At 54.2% G+C, this 23492-nt stretch overlaps 2 protein-coding genes across 3 annotated transcripts; both read right to left on the reverse strand.

Moving 5' to 3' along the window:
• Nucleotides 1-585: 585 nt before the first annotated feature.
• On the reverse strand, nucleotides 586-5960 carry Rhot2 (ras homolog family member T2). 2 transcript variants are annotated; one of them, XM_040748364.1, is made up of 19 exons: nucleotides 5816-5960; nucleotides 5673-5731; nucleotides 5505-5586; nucleotides 5360-5403; nucleotides 4540-4593; nucleotides 4150-4202; nucleotides 3964-4072; nucleotides 3764-3865; nucleotides 3532-3630; nucleotides 3335-3443; nucleotides 3138-3258; nucleotides 2782-2866; nucleotides 2568-2710; nucleotides 2385-2485; nucleotides 2179-2309; nucleotides 1988-2068; nucleotides 1705-1827; nucleotides 1409-1611; nucleotides 586-1197 (listed from the first exon to the last, which is right to left on the reverse strand). In XM_040748364.1, the coding sequence occupies exons 1-19, from the start codon at nucleotides 5850-5852 to the stop codon at nucleotides 1071-1073; spliced, it is 1863 nt and encodes a 620-aa protein (XP_040604298.1). In that variant the 5' UTR covers nucleotides 5853-5960; the 3' UTR covers nucleotides 586-1070. The 2 variants fall into 2 exon arrangements, with proteins under 2 accessions (XP_040604298.1, XP_040604297.1); XM_040748363.1 differs by lacking the exon at nucleotides 4540-4593 and having other exon boundaries at nucleotides 5816-5956.
• A 275-nt stretch (nucleotides 5961-6235) lies between these two features.
• Wdr90 (WD repeat domain 90) lies at nucleotides 6236-22837 on the reverse strand. The gene is given in 42 exon segments (XM_040748362.1): nucleotides 6236-6692; nucleotides 7052-7136; nucleotides 7275-7394; nucleotides 7462-7605; nucleotides 7689-7819; nucleotides 7931-8083; nucleotides 8086-8104; nucleotides 8248-8370; nucleotides 9551-9722; nucleotides 10071-10182; nucleotides 10287-10455; nucleotides 10759-10949; nucleotides 11023-11182; nucleotides 11335-11456; nucleotides 11637-11739; nucleotides 12132-12232; nucleotides 12441-12632; nucleotides 12851-12982; nucleotides 13179-13219; nucleotides 13294-13409; nucleotides 13629-13757; nucleotides 13852-14013; nucleotides 14295-14425; nucleotides 15375-15505; nucleotides 15675-15814; nucleotides 16005-16240; nucleotides 16584-16700; nucleotides 16766-16896; nucleotides 16975-17136; nucleotides 17227-17345; nucleotides 18535-18592; nucleotides 18672-18817; nucleotides 18897-19007; nucleotides 20019-20087; nucleotides 20442-20660; nucleotides 20730-20824; nucleotides 21175-21242; nucleotides 21335-21449; nucleotides 21666-21836; nucleotides 22005-22113; nucleotides 22199-22375; nucleotides 22473-22837. Coding segments are annotated over 42 exon segments (5676 nt in total). The 5' UTR covers nucleotides 22809-22837; the 3' UTR covers nucleotides 6236-6534.
• Between the last annotated feature and the right edge of the window lie 655 nt (nucleotides 22838-23492).

Below are 23492 nucleotides of genomic sequence, written 5' to 3' on the forward strand. Positions count from 1 at the left end.
TAGTCTCTGTATATCCCTTACTCATAACAGTCAGGCTACACATAAAGCCTAGCTAGGCAGGCTGACTGGTCGAGTATGCAGTGTGGGTACTAAGGAATCAGCTACATCCCCAGGGGGGGAATAGGGATGTGCATTGGACTTGTCACACACACCCAACCCATTGGTGGATCCTGACTTTACTGAACAGCAGCCCCCAACTGGATCTACCATAGCCATTTAACACTGTGACTAGTGAGACCTAAGAATAGGGACCCAGAACAGAGGGAGACAGGAGGGTCAGCTGACATTTCTAATTCACACAAAGACAGAAGTCACATTTAGACTGATTGAAGAAAAGCCATTTTTAAGGGGCTAAGAAGATGGTTTGGTGGTTAAGAGCACTTGATGCTCCTGCAGAGGACCTGGACTTGTTCCCAGCATCCACATGGTGGTTTACATCAGTTAACTCCAGTCTCAGGGGATCTGACACTCATTTGGCCTCCGTGAGCACCAGGCACATACACAGTACACTTATATACATGCAGGCAAAGCAAACATATAAACATTTTTTTTTAAGAAAAAAAAAGTCATCTTGAGAGACCAATATCCAAGAGGTGGAAAAGACGAGTGAAGTTTAATCAGGAAACCCAATTCCACTTTCTCTGAAGCTGGTACGGTGTGGGTATAGCTCCACACCATACAGAAAGGTGAGGACTCTGTGACTGTCGTGTCCCTCCCCGACTTGACCACCATCTCCTGCTCCCCACATGAACCAGGGAGCACCCCGAGAACTCCTGGTCCTGGTCCCTGGCTTCCTTACCCACAATCGAGCCCCTAACACACAATACACTCTCCAAGGCTGCCACCTGTACCCTCAGGCTCAGCAGGACAAGGCAAAACACAGCCCTGTTATGGAGCAATAGATTTTTGAAGCCAAGTCCCTGAGCAGGTACTCCACATCAGTCCCAGGGACCCTGTAGCCACACAGCCATTACACCGCCAAGCTGAAAACCCATACTCCTCTGCCATGTGGGTCACCACGAGGAAGCAGTATGCTGTGCCTTGGTTAGGAGAGGCTCATGGGTCCTTTATCATCGACTCTTCACTAGGACCCTGTATAGTGAGAAGCTAAGGACAGCAGCCACAGCAGTCCCGACAGCCACCAGCATTCCTCGGAGCCAAAAGGATGGGGGGTGCAGCTCTGTGTGCATCAGGTGTCTGTGGAGAGACGAATGTGCAAGGCACGTGCTAAAAGCTCCCTGCTGAAAACCCGTGTCCCGAGCAGTCAGAGGCCAGGCCGAAGGAGGACACCCAGCACAGCTCTCTGGGCCACAGGCCCCACCCTGCAGCTCTGACACCTTTGTACCCAGAAGATAGACCAAGCCCTGGGATAGCCACCCCACACTAAGGCTGCGTTAGGTGTACCCACGGGAAGGTGGCCATGGTAGCAAGTTGGGTAAAGACAGCTGTGCTGGGCTGTGCTGGTCCTAAGCAGGAGAACGAGGTGGGGGCAGGCAGCCGGTGTCTTCGGCAGAATTCAGCTGGTGACAGGCCTGGCTCGGCAACACCTTCAGGGAGATCAGCTTTGGAGGAGACAAAGAGGCAGGGGGTTTGCCCGTCCATGTAATGGTGCTGACAGGGAAGAAAAGTGAGAACTGAGTTTGCTGGCCTATCTAGCTAGTCTCTGGCTGGGATCCCCTTATAGGACCCAAGGTCAGGACTTGCCTTGTATATGGTAGCACAGTGTACAAAGGTCTTGGGGTCACTGCTATCAAACATTAAGCAGGCGACATCACAGGTAGTGTCCAGGGAGGTGTCCGGCAGGCTATCAGCACTCACTTCACACAACTGGGACAAACAATGGTGTTAGTAGCTTCCCAAGGCTAGGTCCCCCTAACAGCCACCCTGGGACAGCTCCATTAGGAGATAGAATAGGGAACATGGGGAGTCACAGGTCTAACCCTCCAAGACGGGGGTGGGGGGGTGGGGGATACAGTCCCTCACTTACAATCAGGTACTTCTCTTGTCCGCTGACCCGCACTGTGTTGATGGTGTGCATGGGGCGTTCCTCAGGGAGTTCTCTGGCTTCCTGTGTGGAAGTAGGAAAGAAGCCTTTATCTCCTGGCTCCAGAGTTCCCTGTGGTACCTCTTCCGCCCCTTGAGTTCCCTGGTAGAGGCTGGGGCCGCCACAGTTCTCACCTTCAGACTGTGGCCAAGGAAGGCTTGTAAGAAGGCTGACTTGCCCACTCCTTGGGCTCCCAACACCTTACACAGAAGAACACTGCGCTGTGTCTGCCCTTTCTCCTGGTCCAGCCTCTTTTCACGGGTAACTGTAAAGAGCTCACATGAGGGGGTTGGCCACTGAGGAGGAGCTGGGTCCAGGGACCAAAAAAGTTGCTACCCACCTGTGATGGCCTGTGCTTGGGAGTCCTGCTCACAGAGGGTGGGGTAGCCCAGGTAGCCAAGGTGTGCAAGGCATTGCTGGACATCTAGGTAGGTCACCAGGCTGGGGTAAAGAGAGGCACAGTGCGAAGGGGAGTAAGGCCAGGGTGGGTAGGAACAGACACACAGGTGCAGACAGTACTTACGTCCATTGGCAGAGATAGCCATGTAAGGTCAGCCGGCCAGCCTGAGTGGGGACTGTGTATGGGAGTTTGGGGCCCCAGGGAGCCACTGAGAATACACTGAAGAGATTCTGTAGCTCCGAGGATGAGAGGGCACCATCATGGTCCTATAGGCAGAGGGGCTGTGGTGACATGTGCTTGGGGTGTGTCGAGGGGCAGGTGAGGTAGTGGTGCTCACCTGGTCATGCTTCTCAAATACCCGCTGCACAAACTGGTAGCCACGGTGGTTGAGCTCTGTGCTGCAGCCAGGGGGCACATGGAGCCTGTGGGGATGTGAGAGGCAGTCTAGTGCATTTCAAATATCACAACGCAGGACCTGCCTGGGCAGTCAGGCACCCCAACAGAACCCTCTGGTCACATGGCAGGGGCTAGGCAATGAGTGTGTGTTGAGAGGCCAAGCTGGAGTCCCCAGGTCACAAGATCAAGACAGATCCAATAGGAAGTCAATGCTGAAGGCCCCAATCCCAGACAGTCCCAGTGAGCAGGATCCACCCCAAGAGTATAAGCCCCACTGCCCACCCGCTTGCAACTCACGGTGGGCAGAGGTAGTCAGGCGTCAGCTCCAGTGAGTCACTGTAACCAAAGCGCCGCAGGATGGTCCACGTGGTCTCATGACGGCCACGCTGGATGAAGAGTGTGTTCAGGAAGAGGAAGCCTGTGAAAAAGTGGAGGACTAGCACTCAGCCCAGCCCCTCCCCACACATCAGAGCCCAAGGTGATGTCTGCCTCACCTTCCAGGGTCAGCTGGCTGTCCTGTACGCCACCTGCCACATTCTTGCACACTACCCTCTTCACGTCATCTAGGGCCTGTGGGGCCAGGGGATGGCCAAAGCAGGACTTCTGCCTCCGGTAAGAAAGTGTTTCGGATCAGTCAGCTGCCCGTGAGTACTCTTATGAGGGCAGCTAGGGTCTTGGGGTAGGACCACACCTGGAAGGCATTGAGCTCCTCATCGCTGAGTGCCTGGTCTAGGTCCTGATCCGAGAGTCTGAAGATGCGTGTGAGAGCCTGGACGCACGCGGGTCTTAGCTGCGGGGATACAACACCAAGTGGCCCTTTTCCTGTTCACCCTGCCAGCGCTCCCATTCATTTGCTCTCCTTATCCATGCACCGTGGGATGAGACTTGGGGAAGGAAGTGTGTGGCCCTCACCTGCTACTCACCTGTTTGGTCTCAGGATCATAAAGGGGGGCCGTGGGGTGCAAAACAGCCTTCTGGGCATAGTAGAACAGTTCTGAGATATTCCTCAAGTGCTTGGCTGAACACTGGACAAGGATGGGGACAGAATCAAGGAGGGATCCAAGACAGACCTAGGGAGCTGCTGTAGGGTCTTAACACAGCCCTTTTCAATCTCCCTGCTCACCTCTACACAGGTCTCTATCTCAGGAAACTGGCTCATGATGGGTAGCACAGCCTCCATGGTACTCCCTGGTCGCAGGTCTGACTTATTGCCTACCAGGATGATGGGCAACCTGGGAGAGAGGCCATGATCACCAGGGATGGGGAGCAGGTGGGGTATAGTCCCCCTAGCTGAGGCCCTGCTGGTCACCTGGGCCCTGTTGCAGTCCTGCCATTCACCAGGGGGATCCACTTGGTTCGGATCTGAAAGAGAGAGTCCAAATGTGAGGGAAGAATGCACACATGCTCCCCTACCTGAGGCTAAGCAAGCTTTACGAGTGGAGCAGAGTTGGAAGGCAACTGTGGTCCTGTGGATGAAGCTGCTGGGAGACTGAGGATGACAGATAGGGACTTGTCTGATCCCAACAGCTGCAATCTCCCCAAGCAGTCCCTAGCTCAAAGGTAGGGGGCTCAACAGAGATGAAGCTGGGAGTGAGGACTGAGGAACCAGAGCCACTACGTTCTGCCCAGGTCAACTGCCAGCTAGGTCAGGCACTAGCAGCAGGGGCTGAGATGGACAAGGAGCTCCCCTCTTGCTCACCTTCTCAATGGTGGCTTCCTCAGACACATCGTACACCACACACACTACATTGGCCTAAGGGAAAGCAAGACACAGGGTGACCAGAGGCTGCCTGCTCGCTATAAGCAGCATGGGTCACTCCAGCAGATCCCAGGTGCTCACAGCAGGATGGGCCATGAAGACTGGGAAGCCCACCTTTACCAGACAAGCCTCTCCCTGCCAGCACTCCCTAAGAGACGCCAGACACTAGCACCACGGCTCTAGTCAGCACGTCTTTGTCCTGTGTGCTTAGGACACACCCACCACACACAGGGTACAGTCGTGACCAGAGTCTCTGTAGCTCAGTACAAGCAGCAAGGGCGCTGCGGACGAGAGCGAGGAGACCCTGCCTGCACCCACAGGACACAGAGGCCGAAGGACTGCATTTAGGAACACGGGTAACTCCGGCAACAGCTAACCCCTAATTAAGACGGCATCCACCACAGCCTGGGGAGCCAGGCAGTAGACTGGTAGGAGAAAGGGAGTATAGTGTTTAAGTTGAAGCAGTGAAGGACACATGTATGTGCTCCCCTTAGACCCTGGGAAGGACAAAGAAGGGAGGTCCCTTCTCTCCCTGAGCACTAATGGAGGCACTGGACCAGTCCTGGCTCCCAGAAAGCTTTGAGATGGGAAAGCCAATAACATTCAGTGCTGAAGGTCACAGCAGAATTATCAGGGTCAATCAAGCACAGCCTGTCACCTAATCCAGCTCCGCAAAAGAAGCCGATTAAGACTAGGTGGCAGCAAGTTAGGACCAATGAATGGGGCTCAGTACCCACGGGCCCTCCGGATCTCTACGTACCTTGTGGATCTCCTCCTGAAGTTCCTCCTCTGTCTGCTCCGCTTCTAGAAGGAAAGAGAAAGCCATGCAGAGAGGCTGCTTGGCTCGCTGCAGACCGGCTGAAGGCCCAATACACACCGGCTGAGGGGGCAGTACTTGGAGATACCTGAGTAATCCACGATGTGAGTGGGCACCTTCTCCGGGGTGACGTCGGCGGGGATGGTTATCTCCTCCGCGCGGGCAGGGACCTGCAACAGGTGGGTCGGGATTGACTGCGGAGCCCGGCCGCCCAGAGCCTCGCATCCTCCCCGAGTGTCCAGTCCGGCTGGCACACCTCCTCGGGAAACTCCTCGCCGACCAGCGACAGGATCAGAGAAGTCTTCCCGACCTGGGCTGTGCGCAGAGAGGGAACAGTAGTCAGGAGCATGGCCGAGGTCACAGCGACCCTACCCGTCTGCCCGCGGTCCCGGAGCCTACCCTCGCCTAGCAGCAGAATGCGCACGTCGCGCCGCATGGCTGCCGCCCGCAGCAGCGTCCAAATACCACCCCTCCCGGCCCAAAATGGACCAACTATACCCAACCCCAACCCAACCCTCTCCTTCAACCCGCTCAAGCCCCCACACTTCCTGTCTCTAATCCCGCCCTCATCCAAACTTCCGGTCCCGCCCGCGCAGCTCCAGCTACTGGTTAAACTACGCGTCGGCGCCACCACATGGATGCTCCTAATGCTGCAGGTGATGCAGCCAGTTCTGTTGGACCCAACGAGCTCCTCAGGTGGACAGGCCAGTGGCGAGAAAGGCTAAACAAACGACAGGATTGGGGGGTAGGGGCAAAGACTGAGCTCAGGACAGAAGTGATGCAGAGATGTAATTTATGGAGCAATAATAAAACAATGTGTCAACATAGCAAATGCCAGATTTTATTTAAACTGTACATAATAAAAACAATAAAACAACCTTCATCTGAAAAACCTTCCCAGTATGCTAAGTTTTTTGTCTGTCAGGGAGGAATGAATGGTTCTGCGGATCAAATCCTTGTCCTCACACACTCTAAGACATTGCCACACCTTCAGCTTCCTTAAATGTTTTCAGGTCACCCACATGCAAAATGGTGTAGTTCTGAAGCCTGTCCCAGCCATCCTGGCTCAGCACACAGCAATCCACAGTCTGGCTTTTCTGCCTGTTCCTAGCAAAAGTTCAGGGGCTGGTGACTTCCCACACCAGGATCTCATTGTGAGCAGCTGTGAAGAGCAGTCTGCCAGATGGGGTGAACCTACACAGGTGTACTGAGTCATCATGGCCTTCAAAGTCCTGGGCACTCCCTGACACACAGTCTAGGAGCCTCAGCATGCATTCTGTGGGTAGATGACAGGATGAGAGGGCCAGGCAGCACCCAGAGGGACACCCAATCCTCTTGTGCCCCCGGCCTGACTCAGTGCTAGCACCAGGGAATCTTGCTGAGGAGTCAAAGCCCATGCTCAATCTCTGTCTTCCCAACCTGCTATGGCTGAAGGCCATCAAAGCTGCCCCATGTGCCTCAGCGCAGGTGCTGCAGTTGGTTGGTAACTTGCACCTTGCCTTCGAGCTTAGGCCCTCTTTGGGGCTACATCTCCACACTCTTCAAAGAGAGGAAGCCCCCAGGCACAGAGATGAAGAGTGGGTGGGCCAGTTAGTCAGTCCCCCAAACAGTACAAATGTGTCTACCAGCACTCACCAGCAAAGCCAACCACCATGAGCTGGGCTCCTGGGGACAGGCTCAAGGACATGGCAAAGAAGGGCAGCGGTGTCTTCTGTACCACCTGTAGGACAGCAGACAGCGTGACAGATATTGGGGACTCCCACTAGGGACACAGCCCAGACTCCATGACCTTATCACCCTGTGATGAGCAGCCCTGGATGCCTACCTACAATGCAGCATGTATCATGAATGCACAAACCTGCTTCTGGCGGAGGCTGTAGAAGACCACCTCTTCATGTGCACCAAGGCCTACGCACACCAGTATCGCCCTATCCCAAGGGCAGAAGGCAGCAAGAGAGGGGGGCAGGAGGCCTACAGCCTGGGAGAAATAGTATGTTGAGTTGTGCAGGTCGCAATCCCCACCCACATGCCCCTGGGACTCTTACCTCCGAGGTGGCAGGTGCAGGAAAGCTCAACCACTCCAGGAGCTCACAGCGGTCCCGGAGCCAGTCAGAGACCCAGACACTGACCCGCTGGTCTGCACTTGCAGCCAGCCACAGGTCTGCACCCTCTAGCCCTAGGTCTCCATACTGGGAGAAATGAAGGATATGAGAACCTGCCAACTGCCCACAGCACCCAGACCTCTCCACACCATCACATGAGGTTGCCTTACCTCTTTGCTTGTGCTCTGGATAGCAGAGATTGGAGCACCCCGGTGGTCACTGAGTACACGGAAGGTCATTCCTGTGCAGGGGTGGCTTATAGCCACAAGCCCATCCTTGTCTCCAGATAGGATGGTCTGACCTGTGCCAGATGGAGACTATGTTGCCACCCTGTGAGGCTAGCCCATGTCCTAGAGTGTGATGTGGGCCAGATGAGGCTGGCACATCAGTCTCTGTGGCCCCATCTCCTCACCATCAGTGGAGAAGGCAACGGCTGTCAGAGCAGTCCGGTGGGGGTGCATCTTGAGCTCCATTGCAGTACGAGAGATGCTGAAGACTCGAAGTGTGCCATCACTGTAGCCTGCCACCACCTGCTGCTGTTCTGGGCGTCCACAGGATGGGGGGTCCACGCAAGGCAGAGGCAGCTCTAGTGTCCCATGGTGGGGAAAAATCAGCATTTTCCCCAGGGAGGTGACAAAGGCATCAGCTTCAGCCCATGGGAGCATAGTACATGACCTGGGCTCTGCTTTGAGCATACACTAAGTCTGCCCCCCAGAACTCCCCACCTACCTGGTTCAGCACTTGGAACTGGATCACCAGCTCCATGCTGGCCAAAGACCACACCCTCACACTCCCATCCTCACCGCAGGTGGCACAGTGAGACTCGCTGGGGCTGAAGACCACCTCGTTTACCTGTGGGATCCCAGTATGGATGAGGGGATGCCCAGATGGGCCCTTCCTACCTGGTCTCCAGGACCAGGCTACCCACAGAGGAACATCTGTCCTCTGCCCAAGCCTACTTGGCCCAACCACCTCCATGTGGAGGTACATGCTATTTCCTTATACCTGGGGATGACCCTATCAGTAGGCAGGACTTGGAAACCCATGGGAAACATTGACAGAACCTAAAATATATAAAGTGACCAAGTGTTTCTGGTAGGCTACAGACTGAAAGCAAAAGCACAAGAACTTGGCTGTCTCCAGTACTTGTGACATGATTGGCTTTGCAGCTTTTTTTTTCCTTCAGGCTGTTGAATGTCTTGATGGAGAAAACAGGTGTGTATCTTATGGGCACCACTGAGAATCAGGATTTTTGGAGGAAGGTAGCACAGATGCCACGATGCAATGACAAACTGATGCATGACATCTCCTGGAGGAAACTGAAGGCTAAGAGCTGCTCGGGGGTCCTGGGTCTCATGTCTAGCTCCATTCAGCTGACAAACGGTGGGCTCATGATGTTCATATCATGGCTTCTGGGTCTGGAACTCCTATCAAACCTTAGTACTGGAAAACAATCAGGACTGCCAGCACAGTTCAGCGGCTCAAGACCCAAACTTGTGTGGGAGAGAAATCTGATGGACAGTGAAGGGAGCCCGATACAGGCCACATGCACAATCTATCACATGACTGTCAGGCATGAATACATCCAGATACTCCCATCAACTGACTGGCCTGGCCCTATATATGACCACACCTGAAACATCCAGACCAGTTCTAACTGCATCTGAGCAGATCCAACCAGAACCTGCTGGGGCCTTCTGCCAACTGGATTCCAAAGTAGTACCCTAATGATGTCAGCAAAGGCAGCCAGTGGGAAGTGCTTGCTAAGCAAGTAATGTGCATCCTTAACAAGTTACAAGAAAGAAAAGTAAAACAGGAACACTAGCAAGGATCTAGGAACGCTGCAGAGCCAGTCAGGACCCTAACAGATATATGCAATGCCTGGAGGGCCCACCTGAGTCTCCCTAAGTATTACTATGAGCTGAAGACAGGATGATTAGGATGGAAGAGGAGGGTAGTAAGTGGGTTGCTACCATAGCCTACCCTGCCTGGGGTGGAAACCCTGTCTTCCTTAACATCCCAGCAGGCTCACCTTGCTCCTGTGGCCACTGATGAGGCGGGTGCTAGTGCCCTCTGTCCAGCTGATATACCAGAGCGTGCCAGCTGTGGTGCCCACTACACCCATGTCCATGCCACTGTCAAAGCTGGCACTCACAACAGCCCCATCCAGGGTCAGCTCACGCTCCATGAAAACAGAACTGGATCTGAAAGAATAGAGAAAGGGGTCTTGAGGCTGGAGACACAAGCCAGCTGAGTATGCCAGGTGGTGGGGAAACAGCAGCCAGCTGGTGCTGTGCTCTCATGGGTAAAGGAACCAAGACCCTAAGAGCCCAGGGGCTTCAAGCCCATCTCTTCTTGGTCTGTAGCCTGCAAGGCCCATGCTATGCGTGCGTGTGTTCTCAAGGAGGGACCAGCTATGACAGGTATGTAGGGCAGCTTTCACTTAGGAGCTGTGCTACAGCAGTGCTGGCTTGCAGGAACCATCAAGGACTTAAGGCTTTGCTGCCAAAACCCAAGGGAAAGGTGCAGGACAGAGGCCCATGGCAGCTCACCTGGCACTCGAGCCCTTGCGCCTCAGCTCTGGCACGACCCCCACAGCCCAAAGGCGTAGCCTTCTTGTGTTACTGCCACTGACCAATCTTGAGCCCGAGCACAGCAGCACTCCTAGAAGACAGGGTGAGTATGAGATGCCCCCCGGCCCCCCCCCCCCGCCCCAGCTTGCAACAGCTAGTACAGTTGGAGAGCTACAGAAGTTGTTGGGCACCTACCAATCTCGCCTTCATCGGCCTCCCAGGACAGGAAGCAGCGGCCAGTGCCAGTGTCCCAGACACAGACCTGGCCAGAGCTGGAGCCACAGTAGAGCAGGGGGCTGGCCCCATAGCAGAGTGACGTCAACTCGGATACCCCCAATTCTTCAGGGACTGGTTCCCGGTGTACCTGACAGAGCACAAGGGTGGCTGTGGGTGAATGATGTCCTGAGGCAGTCAGATTCCATCATTTGAAGTTGCCCATGAAACACATTAAGGCTGAAGAGATGGCTCAGTAGTTAAGATTACTGGCTGCTCTTCCAAAGGCCCTGGGTTCAATTCCCAGCAAACACATGGAAGCTCACAACTGTCTGTAATTCAAGTTCCAGGGGATCTGACAACCTCACACAGACATACACGAAGGTAAAACACTAATGCACATAAAATAAAAATTGAAAAAAAAAAAGAAACACCTCAGTCATCAGTCTGATACCTGAAAGCTGGTGTCTGTCCCACTGTGCTGCAGGAGCCAGAAGGTAATGGCACTTGTGCCCACACTGATGAGCTCATTGGCATCCCAGGGGTTGAAGGCCACACCATGCACAGGCTCTGGGAGGCGAGTGCATGACAGGAGTTCATAGGTGGCCATGCTCCAGAGGGCAACGGTGAGGTCAGCATAGTCCCCTGGGGACACAAAACAACGATGTCAGACACAGTCCAGCCACCAGAGCTCCTGTGCCTGCCCAAGCCCACCTACCCAGTGTCACAAGGAACTCATCATCTGGTGAGAAGGCCAGAGCTTGTATAGCTGTGTCATGGTGGGAAAGGAGGTGCTGGCAGAGGCCCGTGGGAACATCCCAAATGCGGATCTGGCAGCGGGTAGCTGTGTTGCCACAGCAGGAGGCAGAGGCCAAGACCTGCAAGCAGGAGGGTAAGTGGTCAGTGGAGGAAGGTAGCTATGTATGCCTGCCCTTGCTGAATGGAGGAGAAGCTGGGACGGTGCCCTTCATACTGAGCTAGAACCAGGCTCTGCTGTACACTGTGCCGTGTACATGGGTAGGGAATGCACCTGGCCATCCTGGTTGAGTGCCAGAGTAGAAATCTCCTGGGGATGGCCAAGCCAGTGCCGCTGGGTACCAGAATGCAGGTCCTCCACCACAACCAGTCGACCACATGTGTAGGCAAAGAAGCCTGTAGGCAAGGAAAATGCCAATGTCCCTGTCACTGCTAGCAGGCAGACTTCATGGGGCCCTGGCATAACAAGGGCATGTGCCAGTGCTCTGCACTCTAGAAGCTTCAACTGACATCCAGTGTTCATTCGCTACGGAGGACCTGCCCTAGAGGATGAAACTGCCACTGTAACAACTCTACCTGTATCAGGCCTCCAGACCATGTTGGCCCGCCCATTCCCATTGTAGCCCACCACGGCCTTCAGTAGCAGCTGCTCCCTGCCAACGGGAGGGAAGGAGACACTCTACAAAGAAGCAGACCCAGAAAGCTGGTATCAGCACAGCTGGCCCCAAGACTACGCAGGTAAACTGATTAGAGATGCACAGCAGTCAGGTAAGGAACCTAGGGTATAAACAGGGAGACAGGTGGGACACATGGAAGCCATAGGATGATCTTCCTGGAGTGTGGAGGGGGCAGGGAGGGGCAGCACTGGAGAGAGGCAGGATCAACAAAGCACCAGCAGCTTGAGTATATGTGGGTGCAGGGTGGACAATGTGTGGGTGCAGGATGGAGTGAAAGCTACCCCTCTGGGAGCAAGACCTAAAAGAGACCCTGGGGAAGGTTGAGGAGACCCATGTTCACCAGAAAGGAGTACTCTCAGAAACCCCTCGAGTGGCAACATGAAATGCTGCCAACCTTGACCCGTGTAGGGGCCTTGTATCGAGCTGTGAAGTGCTTGTAAGAATCCGGACGGGTTGGGAGTCCAGTCTTCACTCTCCGAAGGCTGCTCCATTCACCTGACAGGAGAAGAGGTCATAGGACACTGAACTGCCTACTACCATCTGAGACCCCTCCCCAGACACAAAGCCCCCCAACCCTGCTAGGCTGAGCTGTGTTCCACCCACTGCAGGTATACCAAGATCCCCAGAGTCCTGGAGGTGACCTCAATTCATCTCTGAAGAAAGATTACTACAAGCCCCCAAACTGCCCTGACCACCTGCTTACCCGTCTGGCTGGGACGAAAAGGAACTGCAGCTGGTGCCCAAGAGCCCTTTGCAGCCCGCCCTGGGCCATCCCCAGCCCCACTGGCCTCCCTCTCCACAAGCACAGGTGGGATCGGCGCCTGGGCTTGCAGAAATGCCTCAGAGACATGGCTCTCCTCACAGAGTCCTTCTTCATCCGATGTGGAGAAGGTGCCTAGGATTAGAGCCAACAAGAAAGGGAAACAGACATGGTGGTGCACGCCTTTCATCCCAACAAGCATATCTCAGGGAGCTCGAGGTCACCTGGTCTACAGAGCAACATAGTGAGACCCTGTCTTAAAAGAAAACAGCTACCTGACACCACCCCAGAATCAGCACCAAGGCACACACTGAGCCCATGCACGCAGACCTGCCCAGGACCCCAACCCTTACCAGTGCTGTCTTCAAGGGGCCTGTCATGGATACTCAATGTGGGTGGTGATGCCTGAGATGGTATGGGTACTTGCAGCCGAGGGAGTCCACTGGCCCCAGATGCCAGGTCCTCCAGCTGTCCTACACTGGAGTCTAGAGATAGAAAGGCCATTATCAGGGCTGAGCATATCAGATCTGTCTATTAGGGAGGCAGTCTCTGTGGTGATGACAGACACATCAGGCAATCAGGCATGGGAGAGGACATGGAGTCACCTGCCCAACCCAGTGCCAGCTTCACACCAACTATCACTGCTATAATCTCTTCTTCCAGCTAAGCTGGGTCACTCACCGGCCTCATGGACTGGGGGCACCCCAGGTTCACTTTGGTCACTGAGAACAAGAAAAGGTGTTAGAGGCTGGTCAGCAAAAGGCCCATGCAGACATGGTGAAGAGTGGATACTTGCCTCTCAGAAGTGGCCAGAACATCCCAGAGGAAGATGGCATCCCCCACGCTGAGGACCTGCTGCTGATCAGGTGTGAAGGCTACAACACGCACAGGCTCTGAGTGGCCAATGTAAACCTAGGGACAGCAAGTGTCACATACAGGGTCCCTGAGCATGTCCAGGATTCTGTGCTCCCAGTATCTAGGTATCCCCAGGTAGCGTTTGGCCTCAGCAGGTAGAAGGTTCTGCACATCACCTTCCATCCTTCTCGTCCCTGCCTTCCCTCACTTGGTCCTCCAGGGGTCTCCTCAGTCAGCTATGCAGAGCCACACCCACTTGTTGCCCACAGCACATACCTGGCAGCTGGAGTTTGGCTGTGTTGGATAATCCCACACTGTAATGGTCCGGCCAGCGGCTGCCAGCAGCAAACGCGCATCCCCACTAAGAGCCAGGGAGGAGCAGGCTCTGGAGCGGACACTGGAAAACTAGAAGGAAGTATTCTCAAAGTGGGCACTGGGGGCAGGGCTGCAGGAACAGGGAAGGGTCAGCAGGCCAGCTGCCTGTTGTCCCATGACTCACCTTCCGGAGAGTGTGTCCCGACACAGCATCCAGTACCACAACCTTGTTGGAGGATGTGGACACCAGCAGATGGTTTGAGTCCCCAGGACTGAAGCAGACAGCCACAGCCCAGTCCAGGTGGTTGCTGGCCAGGTTGAGGGTGCTAACATCAACGTGTAGTAGCTGGGGGACAAGTGACCACTAGCCTCCAACTCCAGGTTTAGCAGGCACCACCCAGAGCTTGGGAGGGAAGTGGCTTCAGGAGTACCCACCTGGGTATCCAGACACAACCCTCACATAGGAAGCTGAACTCTGGAGAGCATGGTGAGCCCAGGACCCCTTTAGCATGGCGGATAGGCCTGGGACTGCTCCTGAGCAATTGCAGCCTCTTACCTCCTTCTGGCCCACTTTATGCTCTATATCTAGCCAGGCAGAACCCCTGACCTAGGAGGCCCCACACTCACCTCATCCAAGGAGTCTGACTCCATGACTGTCACCATGCACTTAGAGGGGCCCACAAAGGCCAGCCGGCAGCTGTCTCCACTGACTGCCAGAATATTGGGGTTGGGGCGGCCATCCTGACAAACCATGTTGGCTGTAGCAGCAAGGGCAGTGGGTCAGCAGGCGTGACAGGATACATTCAGTCCACCTCCCCTGCAGCGTACAATGGCCCTCTACAGCTTCCACAGAACTTGCACTTGAGTTCACCAGTTCTCACAGGCCATGATCACATGACCACTTGGCAGGCATAAGCCAAGGTGGATCACCAGAGGCATAGATGCCCTTTGAACGGGACTCTCCCAATCATTTTCCCAGTGCCCAGGCTGCCCACCTTCCACAGCAGAGCAGACACAGACCCTTACTGACCCTTGGCTTGTGAGGAGGGTTCAGAGACCCTTCCTTGGTGGGAGGCACATGGCATAACATAGGTCCTGGATGTGGAGGTGATAGCCCTGCTCTGGTTAAATATTTTTGTAAACATCACAGCAAGGGTCATCTGGGAAAAGGGAACTTCAAATGAGAAAATTCTTCTGACAGATTTTATAGGCAAATCTGTGGGGGACATTTTCTCTTCCTTCCTTCCTTTTTTCCATTTGTTTTTTTGTTTGTTTGTTTGTTTGTTTGTTTTTGTTTTGGTTTTTGAGATAGGGTTTCTCTGTGTAGCTTTGGAGGCTGTCCTGGAACTCTCTCTGTAGACCAGGCTGGTCTCGAATTCACAGAGATCTGCCTGCCTCTGCCTCCTCAGTGCTGGGATTAAAGGCTTGCACCACCACCCCCAGTGGAACATTTTCTTGAATAATGACTGATGGTCCTGGGTTGTGTGAAAAAGCAGGATGAACAAGGGACCAAGACAGTAAGTAGGTCTCCTTCATAGCATTGCTTCAGTTTCTACCTTCAAGTTCCTGCCTTGATTTCCCTGGGTGGAATAAAGCCTTTCTTCCCAAGTTGCTTTTGGTCATGGTCTTTTATCACAGCAATAGAAAGCTAACTAAGACAGGCTTCTGCAGTGCCTTGGAAGCAGTGTGAGTGGTTCGGAGCCTGACCTGTCACACGCAGGACGCAGCATCGGGAAACAGCACAGCTGTACTGGACCAGGGAGCCCTGAGAGCAGGAGCTGAACAGGAATCTGCCGTCAGGTGTGATGACCAGGCTGGTGATAGTCCCTCGGTGACGCCTGCACCACACACGGGACACTCACTGACCTTGGTCCTTGGAGCTAAGATGGGGTTCATGGAGGCACGGGCTTTCCAGCAAAGGGTCCTTCCCACTTGGGATCCCACATAGCTCCTCAGCTTCCACATTTACTGCTAGTGTCTATAAGCCCCGGTTCCCTGGGCACTCACGTGTGTTCTACCAGGACTCCAGAGTTCTCCAAGCTGAAGGAGCGCACAGCCCCACTGCTGAAGCCACAGAAGAAGTTTGGCAATGTGGGGTGGAAAGCAACGGCACTAGGGGTTTCTTTAGAGGACGAGAAGTCGTACAGCTAGAGGGAAAAGACCACCATGGAGGGCGGGAAGGGGCCAAGAGAACACACAAGACAGGAGTAATCTATGTGATTTTAACACTAAGTTCCAGACAGGGCTGGGAGGACCAAATTCCCTACGGGTCCCCTGCCCATAAATTTTGATATGGCATCTGGACCAATCTTCTGTCTGCCTTTTGCCACTCCCCACCTGTTGGAGGGTATCGAGGTCCCAGATTCGAACAGTATGGTCAAGGGACACAGTGGCCATCTGTCCCCGGTTTTGTTCTGTAGAAAGTGCCAGCACTGGAGCCATGTGGGAGCGTGTCAGCACAGTATATTCCCGGGACAGGACGTCCAGGAAACCCAGGTGACCTGAAGTAGTGGTGGACAGCACACGCAGGCCATCGGGACTGAAGGAGACTGAACTGACAGGGCCGTCGTGTTCTGTGGGAAGGATGAGTTAACAGCCTCTGGGGCCCTGCAAGTTCTAGAACTAACTCCAGGAAACTCATACCACTCTATGCACTGAGGTCCCCAGAACACAGACCACATGTTCTGTTGCTGCCACAGTCTCCAGGGTTTTGAGAGTATCCTGCCCACTAGCTACTGCCCCAGAACCCCCGTGAAACCAGCCTGCAGCTAGCACTGGTATTGCTAGGCAGCCAGGCTCAGGACAGCCCCTGACCTCACAACAAGAATAGTGTTCCCAAAAGCAGAGGATCCCAACCTCCCCTAAGGCAGGGTCAGTTCTCCCCAAGCTAGGATAGATAGACATCTGCAGCCTCACCGGCCTCTAGGAGCACTGAGGAGAAGTCCAGGGGCCAGAGTCGCAGGTAGCCATCCTCAGAGCCCACGACACATGTGGCAGTAGCGATGCTGAGGCTGCTGATGGCAATGCCAGACCCTGGAAAGGGCAGGCATCAGCACCTCAACGTGATGTCACCTCCCCCAGGGATGGGTGACGCCTACCCAAGCTGAAGCTCGGCTTCTCCGTGAGCGGAGCACCAGGAGACTGCGTGGGCAGCAAGCGGCGGATGTGCTGCACAGCCATGCGCTGATGGTCAACCTCCAGGATGTGGCCACTCTGGCTACAAACAAAGCTGCCAAGGAAGGCGACAGGTGAGGAAGGGTGCCCAAGGTACAGGGGTGGACTGAGGACAACAAAGGCAGGGACTCACAGAACGCCTGCCGAGGGTGCCAGGCGGCCATCCCCGGCCGGTGCAAAGGCAAGGTCAGTGAGCTCCAGTGCACAGTACTCCCCTAGGTCCACAGCACAGGAGCGCAGGGCACCACCCCGCAGTCGCCACAGTCGCACACTGCCCCTACCACATGATGCCATCCTGTAGGCATGGAGGAGTAAGTAATGTGGAGCAGAGGGGCTCAAGGCCCGATAAACCCTGTCCCAGTACCATACAGCCTGGCCACATCACCTGGTTTCATCAAAAAAGGCAATCCGGAAGGCCTGAATATCAAAGTCAGTATGCACCTTTGCGAGAACCACTACCTCGCCGCCAGGGCCCACCTGGTCTGTGCCCCAGGCCACCACCACCTGCAACAAACCCACCATGAACTCCAGTTGCAGACATCAAGCCCTGTGAGATCTCTGCCTGGCCCTGTCCTGAACTGAAAGGACTAGTTGTGACCCCAGCGCCTCAACAGACAGAGGCGTTCGCCTGACTTAAGAGATCTGTCCCTGGACAACAAGTCTGCATCTGCAGCTGTCTGTCAATAAACACAGAACCTGGCTGAGGCTGGGTCTATCTATCTCAGTGGCAAGGCAATCATCTAACATGTGAGGCCCTGGATTGGATTCCCAGCATTCAGGGGAAAAAAGCCAGAAGTAGCATACATTGAAACACTGAGTCGCTTCAGAGCTAAACGCCTACAACTCTGACAACAGCAGACATTTAAATACAGATCTAGAGTGTAGCTTTGGCTGGCCTGGAGCTTGCTATGTAGACCACATTGGCCTAGACACATGCCAACCTGCCTCTGCCTCCCCAGTATTAGGGCTTTAAGCCCAGCACTAGAAGCAGAGTTTGAGGCCAACACACAAGTTCCAGGACAACCAGGACTGTTACACAGAGAAACCCTATCTCAAACAAAATGAAATAAAAGGAATATGCCATGTGCCACCACACCCAGTCCATCTGACATTCTCTCTCTCTCTCTCTCTCTCTCTCTCTCTCTCTCTCTTTGTTTATTTTTTGGAGACAGGGTTTTTCTGTGTAGCTTTGGAGTCTGTCCTGGAACCAACCTCACACTCACAGAGATCCGCCTGCCTCTGCCTCCCAAGTGCTGGGATCAAAGGCATGTGCCGCCACCGCCTGGCCTGATACTCTTTTTTTTTTTAATTATTTTTATTTTATGTATATCAGTGTTTATCTAAATGTATGTCTGTGCACTATGCATGTGCAGTGCCCACAGAAGCCAGAAGAAGGCATTGGATCCCCTGGAACTGGGGATCCAAACAGTTGTGAGGCTCCATGTTGATACTGGAAGTGAACCCAGAGGGCTCTGAAAAAATAGCCAGTGCTCTTAACCAGTGAGTCATCTCTCTGGCCTCATCTTAAAGCAAGGCATACACCCTACTTTAATAAACAGAAATAAACAAAGACAAGAGTTTTAGAAACCAGAGGCTGGATGAAGCTCGCTATCTAAGTATACTCGTTGTTTTTTGTTTTTTGTTTTTTTGTTTTTCTGTCAAAGTAAGTATGCTAGTTTTATTGACACATTACCGTCCTTCCGTGTCTGTCCTTGCCCACACCGCAGAGGAGCGCCCCACTGCCTGAGAAGCTGTAGAGGTGGAAGATGAGGTCAGCGACTTCCGGGCACCTCCCACTCCCACTGCTGCCCCGCCCCAAGGCTAGCACACCTGAGGGAGCAGATGGTGTGCAGTGGGCTCCGGAAGAGGGACAAGCATGCCCCAGTCTGGAAGTCCCAGAGACGCACCATGCTGGGAGGCTGCACCTGGGCTGAGGCTAGCAGTGTATCATTCCCATCAAGTGCCAGGGCAGAGACCTGGAGAAGTATAAAAAGGGGAAGGGTATATATGGCCTGTAGGCTCATCTCTCCCCACCCAGGCCCAAGAGGCATATACCTTGTCTGTGTGGCCAAGGAAAAATCTCTGCTGTCTAGTATCAACCTGTAGGACGATGATGACTGCATGGCAGGGGTAAACAACAGCCATGCCATCTTTGGTCCACAGGGCCTAGCACATGAGGGCAAGAACCAAGTCACTCACAGAAACCTAGCAAAGTCCCTCTTGGCTGCTTAGAAGAGGAGGCTAGTGCATGCACGCACACAGACACACACACACACACAGACACAGACACAGACACACACACACACGCACACACACACACCACACACACGCACACACACACACACACACACACACACACACACACACACACACACACACACACACACACACACACACACGGTTTCCCTCAAAGCCCATTGCGTGTGCTGGAGCTGACGTTACACATCGCACCCAATGCCAACAGGTCTGTTCTGGTGCAGAGAGATCCACACTTGTAGATGTCTAAAGACGTAACTGGAGCTGGAGAGATGGCTGGGAAGTAAAGGGGGCTTACTACTCTCGAAGAGGAGTTCTGTGCCAAGCACCTACATGGTGACTCACAACTGCCCATAACTCTTGTTCAGGGGATCTGAAGTCCTTTTCTGATCTCTGTGGGCTTCTGCACACACACAGTAAGCATACGTACGTCCAGGCACCCACACCCACACATAAATCTTTATGGGGCCGGAGACTCAGCAGTGTAAAGCTCTTGTTGCTTTTACAGAGGGCTAGGGTTCAGTTCCTAGCACTCACATGACAGCTCACACTATCTATACAACTCCAGTTCCAGGGTATCCAATGCCCTCTTCTAACCTCCTCAGCACTCCTGGGACACATATATACATGCAGGCCTAACACTCATACACATAAAATAATTTTTTTAAAAAGATGCAATCCAGAGCTATTGGGTCTTCGGGAGCCTTTGATCCAGCCATTCATTACCTGTCAGACACTGCCAGATGAATGGGGGACACCCATGACCTGACTTACATTTGTCCACAAGGAATGAACAGATGTGGGCAGGGCATAGCTTTTCAAGGACCACAGGGAAGAAAGTACCAGAGACAGGACTAGGAATCTGTCCTTTCCAAAAACTCACTCATGCCACCCAATTCTCAAAGTGACTCAAAGCCTCACCCATTGGGTGCTGTGACCCCCAAAACCGATGACTCCCTTGAGCCTCAGGACTGGGTCTGGGAGGAAAAGCTGCAATAGGAGAATGCAAAAATGAGATTTGAGGAAGTCACTCCATCCCCTGCAAATGCCCCACCTGTGCTACCTCTCAAGGAAAAGTTTGGGTACGGGGTGGAAGGTGGGAGAGTGGGGGCAGGCTCCTGTTAGCAGGAATCTTCTGTCTGCAGTGGTAAAGCCTCTAAAAACGCATGTCCTGTTCCTTGACTATCTGGGTGACCCTTCGAGTTGGCGACAGGAACAAGCCCCGCTTTATTCATCAGCAAGGTCTCTTGCTCAAAGCAAGGAGAATTAGAAGCCCATTCACTGTGAATGCAGTTCAGGGTCCTCATCTCACTAACACCCAAATGCCTTCAGATGGACACTCACCTTACAGGAGCCAAGGTCCTCGAGGGCCATGGGCACCCCAGATGATTTGTCAGCAAGTGCATGTCTACCACTGACCACTGTGTGTGCATCAGTGGCCTCATTCCAGGCTGAAGGGTGTTGGCCAGGGATGCTGGTGGCACCTATGCTGGAGACCTCTGGATGCTTGTAGGTCAGGCTGACTTCTGGAAGGAGTCTGGGTGCTGAGGGGACCCTGCAGGGCTGTAGCAGAGCATGCATCATCAGCACCCTAGGGCCACCAATCCTGAGCCCTTTTCCAAGTGCACTCACCAATACGGGACTAGATATCTGGGCCACAGAGGACCTATTGCTCAGCAAAGGTTTGCCAAAGACTGCTGAATGAGGCAGGCGCTGTGACACATGCCCTAGGAAGATTACAACAGAGCGAAGAGCCAGAATGGAGTAGCAAGGCACCAGCAGAGGTAGCTCCCCTCACCCACTCTACAGACACCACACAACAAACACTGCCATCATTCTGCCCCAGGCCCTGCAGCTCCCCTCCCAACTGGAAAGCTTGGGGGTCAGATGCCATTTGCACAGACCTTAAATGTGGTTCTAGAATCTCAGATGGCCACCAGCTAGGCCCTTCTCTGCACCTATCTCTAGGCTGCCCCAGGCACACACCAGCTACGGTCTCCACACTCCTGAACCCCTCTCAAGACCCCCAATCCTTTTCCCACCAAGCCCTATGCACCATGTAGTGCCACACGCCTACCTGCCTCTGGAGAGGTGCAGTTCTTTTCAGCCTGCTCATAAGGTGCTCTTGGGTCATAACTTGGAAATCTCATGGGTGGCAAACACAGGCAGAGGCAAAATTAGTATCTAGGGCTGAAGGACACCTGGCCCCTCTCCACCAGAGGTTCAGAACTGCTCACCGAACGTGGATGTAATGGTCATGCCATCTCTCCCCTTTTGGCACTGGGAAGGCCATTTCTCGAGGCACAGGGTTGACAGGCGACTTTACACACCGGGCCTCAGTGACAGTGACAGCTACAATGATCAGGGTTGTTCTAGATCAAGGGGAGTTTGTCCTGTCTCTTCCTATCCCAGACAAGATGCAATATCAAGCATCTGTCAGTGTATTGCTGGAATACCAGCCCACCCCATTGCTTTTTCTAGAACTGGGGGCACTGGTGCATGGCTCTCATCTGCCAACAGAGGGTTCCAGTCTTCTGATTAGGATGGGACATGAAGTGTGGACCTTACCGGGGTCAAAGCACAGATCACTGGTGTAGAGGTTTCTGACGAGTAGGCTGGCACAGAGCCTGATGCTCTTGAGGTGGCCATAGCGCTGGCTCAGGTAGAGTATCAGAATGTCACGAAGGTCCAGTTGCAGGCAGGTCCAGCGGGCATTAGAAGGAGCTATACCTGCCAGGTCTGCATAATAGGTGCAGTCAGCACCTACCATTTTATTTCCCCATTTCCACAGTTGCAACCCTCTCAGCCAGACCCCAGCCGTCCCCCGGGCCACACACAAGCCCAGCTGGGCCTGTACCATCCCATGCTAGGCCTTCAAGCTGTCCCTCCTGAACCAGGTGTCACTACCTCTTCTGGGCGTCTTACTCTCGAAGACAAAGGGGAACTGAAGCCATGTAGCAGAGGACTTGAACTCCTTAAAGAGGCTGGAGAAAGACACACGGATGACCTGGCCGTCCTGTGAGGCAGAGCGAGGCCATTAGAAGGAGATTACAGGAGAATAAGCCTCAACAAACACACAGCCCTTCTTCCAATCTGAGCACCTCGGTGGACACGTCCAGGTGGATGACAAAGTGCTTGGTAGGCAGGGGCCGGAAAAGCACATACAGGTACCGCCCAGTCAGCCCCAGAGACTGGGTGCTAGTTCTAGGGAGCTGGATGTAGTTGCTAGCAGAGACAGACCCACGGATGCGATACACGGCGCTCTTCAGGACCTTGTCCTGCAAAGAGAGAGGAGCTGCGAACAGCGCAAAGCTGGAAGATACTAGGAGTGCCCACCAGAAGATTTCTGAGGAGCAGGAAGGCCCCGGCCAGTACCGTCACCACGGCCACATCTCCCTCTTTGCTGGACCGTTTCCACTCATCCACCCTGAAGTGTCTGAATAAGTTGAGGAAGGGATGCTGCCAAGCTGCTGGAGAAGGGACGCCGCCAGAGCACCGGCCTTGGGCGGCGCGCCGTGACCCTCCCCCTCCTCTTGCGGGACAGGCTTCCGCGCCAGGAATAGTCAGTGACGCAGGGGGCACCTCGGACCGGGCATTCCCGGGACGCGAGACCCGACGACAGCGCTCCAGGTGCGCACAGCTACCTCCGGCCATGGCGCTACAGCTCGCGCTTCCCGCCTCAGCTGACGCCGTCCTACGCAAGACACGCATCACGGCGCCTAGCAACAGCCGCCAGGCAACGTTGCGTCACTTCCGCCAGGGCGACGCACGGAACTCCGGTGGCTGCGTGACACCCGATTGCCTAGCAGCCTCCTACACCCCTACACCATTCTCTTGAGAGTTCCTCGGCCTCTCTAGGCTCGCCCTGGCCACTCCCACCGCTGTCCCTTCCTGATTGGGCCTCTGCGACCACGCCCAGCCCCCCAGGCCACTTGTTTTAAGTAGGGGTGGTCGCTAACCCTCTCTGAGGCCTCCACATTTGAGAGACTGAACCTTTTTTCTGTATGTGAGCAGGAGAGGTTGATGAGTACTGTCCATGTCCACGGTCAGCCCTGGGCCTCATCTATGCTTTCCAACCCTGTGGAGGCACCTGATCGGCACCCAGTTATTCTGGGTCTCACTGCTTTAGGAAAACAAGTTACCAATCAATGCCCGCTGGGGCTAGGGTCCCAAACAACCAGTCAGCACAGGTTCAAGTTCAACATATACCCAAAGACGCTCGATACCCAATACCCCCCAGTCAGGCCTACAAGCTTGAGAGACCAGGCAACACCTGGTGTCTAGGGCTAGGATCCCATTCAAGTTCAATCCCTGTGTAAATGGACTCTGCCTCTAAGTAGAGACATGCCCCTGGTTAATCCTATGTCAGGGACCTGGCTAGGAACCAGCCCTAGT

The sequence above is a fragment of the Mesocricetus auratus genome, unplaced genomic scaffold, assembly GCF_017639785.1.
Source record: "Mesocricetus auratus isolate SY011 unplaced genomic scaffold, BCM_Maur_2.0 Super-Scaffold_100007, whole genome shotgun sequence".
Taxonomy (NCBI): Eukaryota; Metazoa; Chordata; class Mammalia; order Rodentia; family Cricetidae; genus Mesocricetus; species Mesocricetus auratus.

Coding starts and splice junctions, on each gene's coding strand:
- Rhot2 (XM_040748364.1), bottom strand. CDS start 5,852: ATGCGGCGCGACGTGCGCATTCTGCTGCTAGGCGAGG. Junction 4,073..4,149: donor AGGACTGCAACAGGGCCCAG/GTGACCAGCAGG, acceptor CCTCTCTCCCAG/GTTGCCCATCATCCTGGTAG. Junction 1,828..1,987: donor GACAAGAGAAGTACCTGATT/GTAAGTGAGGGA, acceptor TGTTTGTCCCAG/TTGTGTGAAGTGAGTGCTGA.